Source organism: Dunckerocampus dactyliophorus, chromosome 9 (assembly GCF_027744805.1).
Source record: "Dunckerocampus dactyliophorus isolate RoL2022-P2 chromosome 9, RoL_Ddac_1.1, whole genome shotgun sequence".
Taxonomy (NCBI): domain Eukaryota; kingdom Metazoa; phylum Chordata; class Actinopteri; order Syngnathiformes; family Syngnathidae; genus Dunckerocampus; species Dunckerocampus dactyliophorus.
In genome coordinates, this window is record NC_072827.1 from 31828484 (window position 1) to 31840441 (window position 11958).

At 41.8% G+C, this 11958-nt stretch overlaps 1 protein-coding gene across 2 annotated transcripts; it reads left to right on the plus strand.

Annotated features, from left to right (window-relative positions):
- Positions 1–352: 352 nt before the first annotated feature.
- LOC129187182 (zinc finger protein 696-like) lies at positions 353–9745 on the plus strand. Of its 2 annotated transcripts, XM_054786050.1 has the most exons (3): positions 361–677; positions 891–1094; positions 4718–9745. In XM_054786050.1, the coding sequence occupies exons 1-3, from the start codon at positions 440–442 to the stop codon at positions 5974–5976; spliced, it is 1701 nt and encodes a 566-aa protein (XP_054642025.1). In that variant the 5' UTR covers positions 361–439; the 3' UTR covers positions 5977–9745. The 2 variants fall into 2 exon arrangements, with proteins under 2 accessions (XP_054642026.1, XP_054642025.1); XM_054786051.1 differs by lacking the exon at positions 891–1094 and having other exon boundaries at positions 353–677.
- The last annotated feature ends 2213 nt before the right edge of the window (positions 9746–11958 follow it).

Consider the following 11958-nt stretch of genomic DNA (forward strand, 5'->3'; position numbering starts at 1 on the left):
AGTATAGAGGACGTAGAACACATAGTACTGCACTGCAAGAGATATAGGGAAGTTAAAGTTAAGGAAAAGGATTAATAAGATGGGAAGGGAATGGAGCATTGAGGGTATTTTAGGAACAGGTGGGGAGGGGGTTAGAGATATACAGAGGGCAGCGATAGAATATTTGAAGGACACGGGATTATATAATAGAATATAGAAAATTATTAGAATATTTTATCATATGTATTATTATTAGGATTATTATTATTAGTAGTATAAGTAGTCTCCTCACTATCTAAGTTAGCATAAAGTAAGATACTGTATATGGCCCATGTTACATACTCTGGTACAGTAGGTGGCGGTATGCACCTTTTAAAGTCATGGTTGCAACCCGCCATTAAACTAAAAGAAGAAGAAGAAGAAGCTCTCCTTGTGTTGTTTTGTTGAAACAAGTGAAAACATGGTGCAGACGTGTTGTGTTATTAACTGCCACAATCGTTCACGCGATCGCTCCGGGGATAAAAAGGATGGGGTGACATTTTTCCCATTTCCAACGTGGAAGCAAAGCCAAGGAGCTGTGATCTGTGAGCTAACGAAGAGACGCCGAATGGCCTGGATAGCAGCCGTGAGACGACCACACATCACTTTCGACGCCATCACCCGACACATGTTGGTGTGTTCACGGCATTTTCACACTGGTAAGTTTGAATCAAAGCGTGCGTTTTGCTCCTTCACGCCTCGCATTCAGTAGGCCGCTAGCGTTAGCCAAGCTAGCTGAGGGCAGCAAACAAAGTCAAGTACCGTGTTTTGGGGAATAAAACTCGTTGTGGTTTGTAGGATCAAGAATGAATGAAAGAACCGTGATCGATGTACACATTTGTAAAAGGCATCATGGGAGTGTGTGCTTTTAGGGAGACCAGCTTATGAAATGGATGAAAGCCATCCAGACTGGGCACCCTCATTGCATCTCGGACACACGGAGGTGGAAGCTGCAGATAAGAGACTACACATAACATTGTACGAGGAGGAACTTTCTCCAACAAGAGAGGAGAACGAGCGGCTACGACAGCAACTGGAAGCTGTTTGCAAAACTCGAGTTGTGCTCCACGTTGAAGGTATGCTTAACGTTCACTACTTCTTAGTTTAAACACCAGGTGGAGCTATTGTCTTGACCAAAGCAGAGTCTCCACAAGGAAAGCTGTCACAGAATAACAATTGTTCAGTGGAACCGTAAGTGGTGAAGCAAAGAGACGGTAGATTGCAAGTGAGAGCTATGTGTGGATATTCTTCCTTGGGGCTGAATCAGTCAACGAATCAGTACGGCGACATCGTTAGAGGGGCTTAGCTTGGCACGGAGCTAATTAGCTGAGCTAACCATAGGCTACGTTCACATTGCAGGTCAAGTCCGATTTCTTTTGCTCAAATGTAACCTGCATCTTACTTTTTCAAAAGCGAGCCATGCGTCGCTCGTGTGTAGATATAAATCCCACGTGTCCGATGCTACTGCAGTCTGAAGGGTCAGGTCTCATAAATCTGACCTACAGTATATGTCATGGAAAGGCGTGTTTTGCTGAGAGTTGGCGAAAGGTACTCACAGGCGTAGGCAAAAGTTCTTCTTGTAACCCGAAAGTGTTTTTAAAGTCTGTTGGTGACGCAGCTCCCATCCATGTCCCAGCACTCCTGCCTCCGACATCCACCCACGCGCTCCTCGGCACACGCGTCGCAGCAAGCCCCCGAGAACTGCCAAATTCGGCCAAATTCTTGCCCTCTTCCTCCTTAAGCCCCCTCCACAAATAATACGGTTAAGCAAATGTTGACACCGGTTGCACAAAAGTGTTGAAACTGCCACACGCACACCACCAAGGAGGTGCAGCGAAAGTGGCTCCACAAACCAGGCTTTGTGCTCAAATTACTGATCTGTATTATATATCTGGATAGCTCATTGGTCAATGACTTGTGAAGCCATATTGCCACTCCCAAGAAACGCTTGTCGGACAATGACTTATGTGAGAACTTGTGAGTTGTTAAGTGTGTTGTTAGTTTGTTAGCCACTCACACTAAATGCAAGGTTAGTCTTCACACTAACCTCGCACAACAGGTGTGCTTGAGCTTAGTCATAAGGACTCGTATGATCATTTTTAAACATTCTGTGGATATCATACCATACCTGAGTCATAAGGGCTTTACACGGGGGGCCGTGGGGGATATGGAAACAAACAACCACCACTAGACTACTAAATCATTTGCGGTTGCTTGCAAATATAAAAAAATACGTTTTTTTTTGTTTACCCGAATTTCAAATGAAACCCACATGGAGACAATGTTTATATATTATTACATATTATATCACATATTATTCCTGTGGTTTTTGTTCAAAATATATTTCTATATCAGAAAAGAGCTTATTTCTATTTCATAACACAAACAAAAAAATCAGCAAAATGTGAAATGATTTTAAAACTTGTCTCTTTTATGATTCATATTTTGTACAGACGAGAGCATAGTGAATTGTATGAAAGTAAGAATAAAAAGTAAAGGATCATGACCATGGATTTTAGTGGAAAAAAGGGATGGGATATGCAGTTCAAATGAAAATCTCTTTCTAGAGGAGTAAAACTATCATTGCTATAGGGGAGTGCTGAGCCAGGGTGCACAGTACAATTTTGTCCCAAAGGCAATGAGAATTGGAAGGGAAAAAGTACATTTAATATAGCCAAAAGATAGAGAATAACGTATCAAATGGTTTTTAAGGGACGAAGGCTGCGTTACTTGAAGGAATGGGAGAATCTCCCCGCTTTTTAATGTCAAATATAGATGTTCTGTTAGCCTCTTCATCTGCTTTGTACACTATGTACGCTGTGCCAATGTAGTCGACATGTGAGTAGTAAGATGGCGTCTCTTTGGCTTCAGCGGCTTTCACGGGCGGGTGCGACCTATGAGCTATCCAGACTTATTAGTACAGATCAGTGGCTCAAATGCAACTCGACAAAACCAAACATCCGCAATCAGACTTAATTGGTTCTACGACGGTTCTACTCAAGTCCGGTTTTCCGCTTTGTCCTCAGTGTGTGTTCTCATGAAAGGGGGCTTTGACGTCATATTATTCTACTTCCGCTGAAAAGTGAAGCCACCGAGCGTGTTTTACAAAAAGTACGTAATTATTATGGAGCATTATGAGGACTTTCCAAAATATTATGACTGCTAAAAGCAACATCGTCGCTGCCAATACAGCGAAGGAGGACCGCTGGCATGCTAGCATGCAGCGTGCTAGCACTGATTATTATAAAAACTATACCCTACTCGTCTTTTCATTTATCAACGCTCAACGTTGCACAACTTTGACATATTAACACTTATCCAATTTTTTTAAATCAATACATTGGAGCAACAACTTTCGTTTTTGATGCAAGTTTCATGAATTGTTTTAATCTGTAGCTCGTTGTGACCACCAGAGGGCAGTGTTTAGCGTGTGGCGTGTTTTGTGGCGACTTTTTTCCTTTTTATAATTAAAAAAGTGTTTTAACGCAGTGGATTGACGCCTCAGAGTGTTTATTCCTCCAGCAAATATTGTAATATAAGAAGAATAACAGTCTCCTGTGACATTTACATCTGCTAACATTCATTATTAATATTTCATATTGCATTTTATTTCTGGTGCTTGCTTGAGCATATCTAGCGTATTCCCTCCGCTGAAAATCATCTCACTTATAGATGGATAATATCATTATGTATATATGCATATATGCATATCAGCATGCGCATCACTTCCCTACGCTGCAGCAGGTGTTGCTGTAGTAGTACTGTAGTAGCAGCAGTAACGCTGGCAGCGCACAACACTGACAAGTTGCATGCTTGGAGGAACAAAAGCAACACGTCCACTTTTGTATGTCGAATGCAAAACATTCAATAAGTCATACATTCATAAGCAGGACAGACCAGGGGTGTCCAAAGTGCGGGCCACTGACGGCCTGCGGCTTTTTAATTGGCCCACAGCAGGTGGTGGAAATAAAATTAAATATAAAAAATGTGTAAAATAGCATGAAAGGGAGTACGTAAGCTTGAATGTTGACACTGTTAACACAAAACTTTGTAATACTGGACGTTTTGTTGAACCTTTTTACAAAATAGAAAAAAATATACACAAATACTTCATGGGCTTCCCTACCCTGGAAAATACTACACAGTACTGCAGGGCGTGGATGAGGCACACAAATATTTCAAATTAGCTCCTGACACCAGTTTTGTTGACAGAAACAGACATGAAAACACCAAGAACCCTTCATTAAAGCGAAACATTTTTTTTCAAGGACTGCACTTGAACTCTTCCCAGGGATTGAGCAGAATAAAAGCTGTCTTCCGACTTTTCATACATAAGACACATAGTACAGATGTATGACATAATACTACGGCTGTACTACATACAGATTTCATGTAGGCCAGATGTTGAGCACGGGATGGGGAAAGATTTAGATTGATGACATGATGTAAACTGAATTGTACAAAAAAGCCAAAAGTTTAGTGTGTAATATAACAAGAGAACCATTTTTACAAGTATTTTCATGCTAAATAAATCAAGTGTATTGCGATGTAACAAAAAACATTTTACAGTAAAATATTGAAACAGCCATCAATGTTTATTCCACTGTTATTTTTAGGGTACAATTCTGGCGACTAAGCTTATAAAATGAGGGGTGTTTGTTTGCAATAAGCTTCTACAATTTCTGTTTGTGTCCTACAGATGTCCAGCAGCTGACTGGTCATCAAGAAGAATGTACTCCCCAGCCACAGGGGGGTGGCTCCACTTTGGAGGAGGAGGAGCCACAGCCCCTTCACGTTAAAGAGGAAGAAGAGGAGCCACAGCCCCCTTATGTTAAAGAAGAAGAGGTGGAGCCACAGCCCCCCCATGTTAAAGAGGAAGACGAGGAGCCAGGGCCCACCCACATTAAAGAGGAAGAGGTGGAGCCACAGCCCCCCTATGTTAAAGAGGAAGAGGAAGAACTCTCCATCACTCAGGAGGGAGAGCATCTTCTAGGGCCAGAGGAGGCTGATCACGCCAGGCTGCCACTGACTGGTGTCTCTGTGAAGACCGAAGACCCTGAAGACAAACCACCTGAGTCCTCACAGCTTCATCATAGTCCAAGTGAGGAGATGAGAGAGGCGGAGCCTTCATGCAGCAGCTCACTGCAACACATGACAACAGAAGCTGATGGAGACCACTGTGGAGGATCACAAGCAGACAACCTCTTAGCTCCACTGTCAGATAGTGACGACACAACATCACACTCTCCTGAAGGTGAAGACAGCGACTTCACCCAAGAATCTCTGAGCAGCGATACAGACTGTGAAGGTGATATGATGACTCACACTGGCGACAAACACTCTGAAAGCTCTAAAAAGAAGACAGGTAAACATTTTAACTGCTCAGTTTGTGATAAAAGATTTTCTTGTAAGAGTAATTTGACTCGTCACATGAGAACGCACACAGGAGAAAAACCTTTTAGTTGCTCAGGCTGTGGTAAACGCTTCAGTCTAAAGACAGACATGCAAAGACACAGGAGAACACACACAGGAGAAAAACCTTTTAATTGCTCAGATTGTGGTAAACGCTTCAATCAAAAGACAAACATGCAAAGACACATGAGAACACACACAGGAGAAAAACCTTATAGTTGCTCGGACTGTGGTAAACGCTGCACTCTCATGACAGGCATGCCAAGACACAGAACGCACACAGGAGAAAAACCTTTTAGTTGCTCAGACTGTGGTAAACGCTTCACTCGGAAGACAAACATGCAAAGACACATGAGGACACACACGGGTGAAAAACCTTTTAGTTGCTCAGACTGTGGAAAACGCTTCACTCTAAAGACAGACATGCAAAGACACATGAGAACACACACAGGAGAAAAACCTTTTAGTTGCTCAGACTGTGGTAAACGCTTCAATCAAAAGACACACCTGCAATTACACGAGAACACACACAGAAAAACCTTGTAGTTGCTCTGACTGTAGTAAAAGCTTCACAACCACAGTAAATGTGGGAAAACACACCGGAGCAAAACATTTTCCTTGCTCAAATTGTCACTGATGGTCTACTGTCTACTGTAGTTAAAAGGTATTTTATTTACCTCTATGCCGTAATCAGTAAATGTTGTCACTGATGAAGTCAATTACTTCCAGATTTGGTCTGGAACGTTGTGATTTAATTCCTTCTACTGACTCAAGTCACCAGTCACAAAGTGCATGATTTGATTTTGCTCTAACAATTATATGGAAAAAGAGGAAACCATTAAATTATTTTTTTATATTGTTACATTGTCTTTTATTGTTATTATTATATTTACATATTAAATTCAATACTGATTTACAAACATATTACATATTGACATTTCTGTTCACAAATAAGTGTTCATAAAAATTATTTTATCCTAAAAAATGTTGTCAGGTGTTTTATTCTGATTAGAATAACAATCGACAAATTAAAGGCAACATGACTCAGTTTTAATAAAAAGTTCAATTTAAAAGTATCAGTATCAATATCAGTATCAATACTGTAAGCACACAAGACCTGAAAGCCAACTGGTCATTAGGAACGATTACTGATTTAAAATTATACTATAATGGCTCAATGACAAATAAGCTGACAAATAGAACAACTATTCCATCCATTTTACAAATATTCCAAATATTCTATACAATATATACAGTATATATAGTATATTACAGTAGAGATTAGACTCAGTAATCGTTCTCACTTACCAGTTGTCTCTCAGGTCATGTGTCCTTCGAGTGACTTGAGCGGCGTCTTAATAATCATCATACAGGCTAACAGGCTAACTTTATATGCTTTTTTTCCATTTTGGATTCCTTTGGCATTATTATTATTCCTTATTGTTGTTGCGAGTGGTTGAATGAATAAAGCAAAAAGGGACAGAGGGAGAGGGCATCCCATTGGTGGTTACTGTGGTTCAAGGTGAAGTGCATAACGTCTGTATCCAGTGGGTGAACCACTCTCCAAAACCTGTGGAGAGCATGGAAGAGAACGTGCCGTTTTACTTTATCAAACTACAGCTACAGTCAGACAATTAAGAAATCATTTTAATAATTATGAACCAATTGCACACTGAAAAAGGCAACAGTAGATGGACAAGACGACAGGAAGCTAGCTTGATCACTTTGCATGTTTTTCTTCTTATTTTGCAAAATTTCCATCCAAAGCGTTAAAGGTTTTGCATGTCTGTTAAAAGTGTCACATTAACAAAAGAGGAGTGGGGACCATCCCAGCTGAGCGAGAGGTACCACATACACCTTTAGGGTTGCCAACCGTCCCTTGAAACATGGAGTCGTCCTGTGTTTCGAAATTAAAGTACGTATTCCGTATATGGAGCTGACAGGGGACACACTTTGTCCCGTATTACCGTGGGGATCAAAACTTAGTCTGTAAAATGTCAATCGCGTCCGTTGACGGGATGCCCTGACTATGTTCGAAAGCCCCCAATTATGCGCATCTACTGTAAGCCAATTTATGCTTTCACGAATAATGTGTGTTCTTCGGGCGTTGCGACCACTTTGTTCGGCGGCCCTTGAACACACCATGTGTGTCACAGATTGAGACCAATGTGTTTCTACTCTTCATTTCACCTCGTCCTTGTTGACAAATGTTAATGCTGTGCGTAAATGCACAGGGGTGAGCTTGAATAATGTCAGCTCTGTGCTGCTGTGCATTTTCGCTTGGTGCATAATCTCATGCTCTATGTGCTCATATGTCCATTTGGCTCAGTAATAAGCCTCCTATTGAATTCATTCACATAGACACAGTTGAAAGCAATGCACACATTAAAAAAAAACAAAAAAAACTCATTGTTGTTGCAGACCAAAGCACAGGAAAAGAGCATAAAGTTCCCAGATCCCAGCTCGTCACCACTTCAAGATTCAAGATTCTAGATTCAAGAGTTTTATTGTCATGTGCATAGTAAAACAGGCAGTTCTGCTATGCAATGAAATTCTTATTCTCTTCATTCTCCCAAGAAAAGAAAGAAAACACAAGAATGAATAAGAACATAAGAAACATAAATACCAATAAATTAAGCAACAACAACAAAAAAAAAAAAGTTGTAAATATGCCTCACACACTTATTCAACACTTTTAAAGTATAAAATGTATACAGTAGGTACTCACCACTAGTCAATGATTAGATGATCCATGAACAAATCCAATCGTTACAGTGGAGCCAGTCGCAGCACACAACTATGGTGCGTTGAAGGGCCGTCGAACAAAGTGCGAAATCTCAACGCTTCACAAAAAAAAAAGTTAAGCATAAACAGTGGACAGTGAACAGTGAAGCATAAAGACAAACATGAAGAACTGTGTTAGCGCGTATTTATATATTATTGCCGATTTAAGATGATTGAGATGCTTTTTCTGCGTTAAAAAAATTACTTCCAGAGAAAATCCACTGTAATCCATTACTGTCATTGTGCACTTGCCAGAAATGATGGCTGCAATATTTATCTGCTTCCTCTTCTCTTCTTTTTTTGCAACGACTCAAGTTATTCTGTCAGTCAAGATGCCCTCTACATCACTTTGGCCGTGTTGAGTGCAACATCCGGGTACTGATGGCACGCTGCATTTTGCCGTACTTCTCAGTGTGAACACACTCGTGCACTCAAAATGTCGCCATCTTGGCTACGTAGCGGACGGGGAGGGACTAACCTGAAATAATGTTGGCTGAGAAGCAACCTGTGGCAGTGGAAAGTAGTGAACAGAAGAAGAAGCAGTGCTATGCTGCTCTGCCCGCCCCCGCGGCGGGTGGCAAACGAAGGCTACGTGGGAAATAATAACTTCTCGCTGGCCGCTAATGGTCATTGCTGCATAGGCTGAGCGCCACAAGGAGGATGAGAACATTAATTCCACGGTGCTGCCGCCTTAAATATTAGGCCAATTTCTCGCAGTATCTGTTCCCGTCAACGAGCGCACACAGCCAGCACAGAATGTGGGGAAAGTCACATTTTGGAGGCTCGTCTGGAGCAATGCTACAGGCCATCTGTTGACTAGCACCTCATGGATGCTTTCTTCGAGGACCTTCCTCCTCTTAACTCATAGTCTGAGACGCTACACTGTGCTAAATGGACTCACTTGTGTATTTTCTTTCCATCTGCAGTCTCACATGAGAATTTCTACAGTTTCTTAGGCATTATTAGCAAATATCTATATAGAACTATTGATTTTGAATGGCATAAGTGTGGCCCTTATTGTGCATTACAACACATTTGTGAAATAACATGAATAGCAAGTGAAGCTGGAGTTTCAAACCCCCAAAAATACTAGAAAAAAAAGAGGACTTAAGCAATTTTTTGTTATAATAATAACAACAAGGTGGAACAGGACCTGATTGGTTGGTTGGATTGTCAACAAATGTGACTGACTTAAATGTGTTCCACAGTATTTGAGGAAATACGGCATCCAAACCAGAATGGTAGAGGAAGCTTGGGTCAAACTCCAATCCTAATCCTAACCGTCCTCTTCTCAATCAATTTAGAGCAGTGGTTCTTTATTCTAACAAAGTTAATATAACCATTAAGCGATGGCTTGTTAATAAAAGCCTTGTGGGTTGAGCGGGTGTGTCACATGTTGTTCCTGTACGTCGGCCTTAATGCTGGTCTGGGATGAGCCCACAGACCCTCGCTGATGACGACTAATTAATGATGAATAAATATGACTGCTGTCAAAAAAAAAAAAAAAAAAAAAAAAGCAACAACAACAGAAGAGACATTAATACAGATAAATAATACAAATAAATAAATAAAGTTCTATGAGTGTGTGCGTGTGTTGCGTGCGGCGTGTGCGAGTGCTTTGTTGAGAAGCCTGATGGCCTGTGGGTAAAAGCTGTTTGCCAGCCTTGTGGTCCTGGACTTCAAACTCCTGTAGCGTCTGCCTGACGGTAGGAGTGTGAATAATGAGTGTTGTGGATGTGTGCTGTCCTTGATGAGGTTGTGTGTTCTGCGTAGGACTCTAGTTTTATAAATGTCTTGCAGTGAGGGGAGGGCTGCCCCAACAATGTTCTGTGAGGTCTTGATCACCCGCTGGAGTGCCTTCCTATCACGTGTTGTACAGTTACCGTACCAAACAGTGATGGAGGCGGTAAGGACACTTTCCATAGTGCATCTGTAGAAGCAACTCAGGATTGTGGTGGACATGCCAAATTTCCTCAGTCTTCTCAGGAAGTACAGTCTCCTTTGGGACTTCTTCATGATTTGTTGGGTGTTGTGAGACCAGGTGAGGTCCTCGCTGATGTGTGTGCCAAGGAACTTGAAGGTTTTCACCCTCTCCACCTCAGTCTCATCAATAAACAGGGGTCTATGCGGCTCCTTTTCCCTTATTCTTGGGTCGATGATCATCTCTTTAGTCTTATCTGTATTGAGAAGGAGATTGTTATCACGACACCAAGCTATGAGGTCCGCCACCTCTCTTCTGTATGATGTTTCAACACCACCAGTGATCAGGCCGATGACTGTAGTGTCATCCGCAAATTTAATGATGCTGATGTTGTTCTGGGAGGCCACGCAATCGTAGGTGAAGAGCGTGTAGAGGAGCGGACTCAGCACACACCCCTGTGGGGTCCCAGTGCTCACAATTCTTGAGCTGGATGTGCGATTGTGGACTCTGACTGACTGGGGCCTGCCTGTTAGAAAGTTAAGCACCCAGTTACAGAGGGAGGGTGACAGGCCAAGTGTGAGGAGCTTATTTGTGAGTTTGTGGGGCATAGAACTCCATCACCGATGTGTGTTTCATTTACCGTGTTTGCTCAGTTTTTCTTAAGTCTGTTCAGAATGCTACGTGAGAAAGCTCCAATGTTATTTTACCCTTGAAGAAGATGTCATCATTCATGTACAGTATTTGAGTAACTGTCTGGCTTGCTCAATACATGTGATTTGAGTTTCGTGACGGAACACAAATGATGATTATGAAAAAGCGCGGCATGCAAAATTCCAGTCACTCTCAGCTATAAATGGTCGTCCAACCTGACTGATGAGCACGCTAAATTTGGAAGACTTCCACACCTCTCAGCTGATCTTCACTTCAGGTGAGTGGTTACAAAACAGTGAATGCTGATTTTATAGTCAATACTTCTGCAAATCCTACATTGTTTGATTTGACCAAATGTGGATGGTGCAAAGGGATTAAACGTTTTCCTTTTCTTTGGATTTCAGTCTTCGGAACCGCAAGCATGTCTGTCTCAGAAACCATCAAAGTCGCCGCTCTGGGTCAACCCTTCACCTTGGGAATGCTCTATAATGCCTGCAAAGATGAACTGATCCCAGGTACAATCTTGTTTGCTATTTTTTTGGACACCTTTATCTCTCAAGGTTCTGTAATGCAACCACCGGTAATCTTACAGGTTTAACTCTGTGGGACACAGCAGCCCTAGAAAGCCAGACGTCCAAAACTGCTCAAAAAAGCAGTTCTTTTAAGATTACGGCCTCTGACACCATTGAATCAAGGTCTTCTCTGATGGATATTGAAGCTTCTCTGAAGCTCAGTTTCATGGGTGGGCTGGTTGATGTTGGAGGATCTGCCAAGTACCTGAATGACCAGAAGAAATTCAAGAACCAGAGCAGGGTAACTTTTCAGTATAGAGCTACCACCAACTTCAAGCAGCTGTCTCTTCCTGCTCTTGGACCACTGAACAGCCAACAAAAGCAAATCATCGAGAAAGGCAAGGCAAGGCAACACATATCGTCACTGCAATCCTTTATGGGGCAAATGCAGTCTTTGTGTTCGACAGTGAGAAGATGGAATCGAGCCGTGTTCAAGATATCCAGGGCAACATGGAAGCTGTGATCAAAAAGATTCCTTCATTTAGCATTGAAGGCAGCGCTCGCATACATCTGTCTGAAGAAGAACAAGCGCTGACAAACAAGTTCAGCTGTAAATTCTTTGGGGACCTCATCCTTGAAAAAAACCCTGCCACATTTATC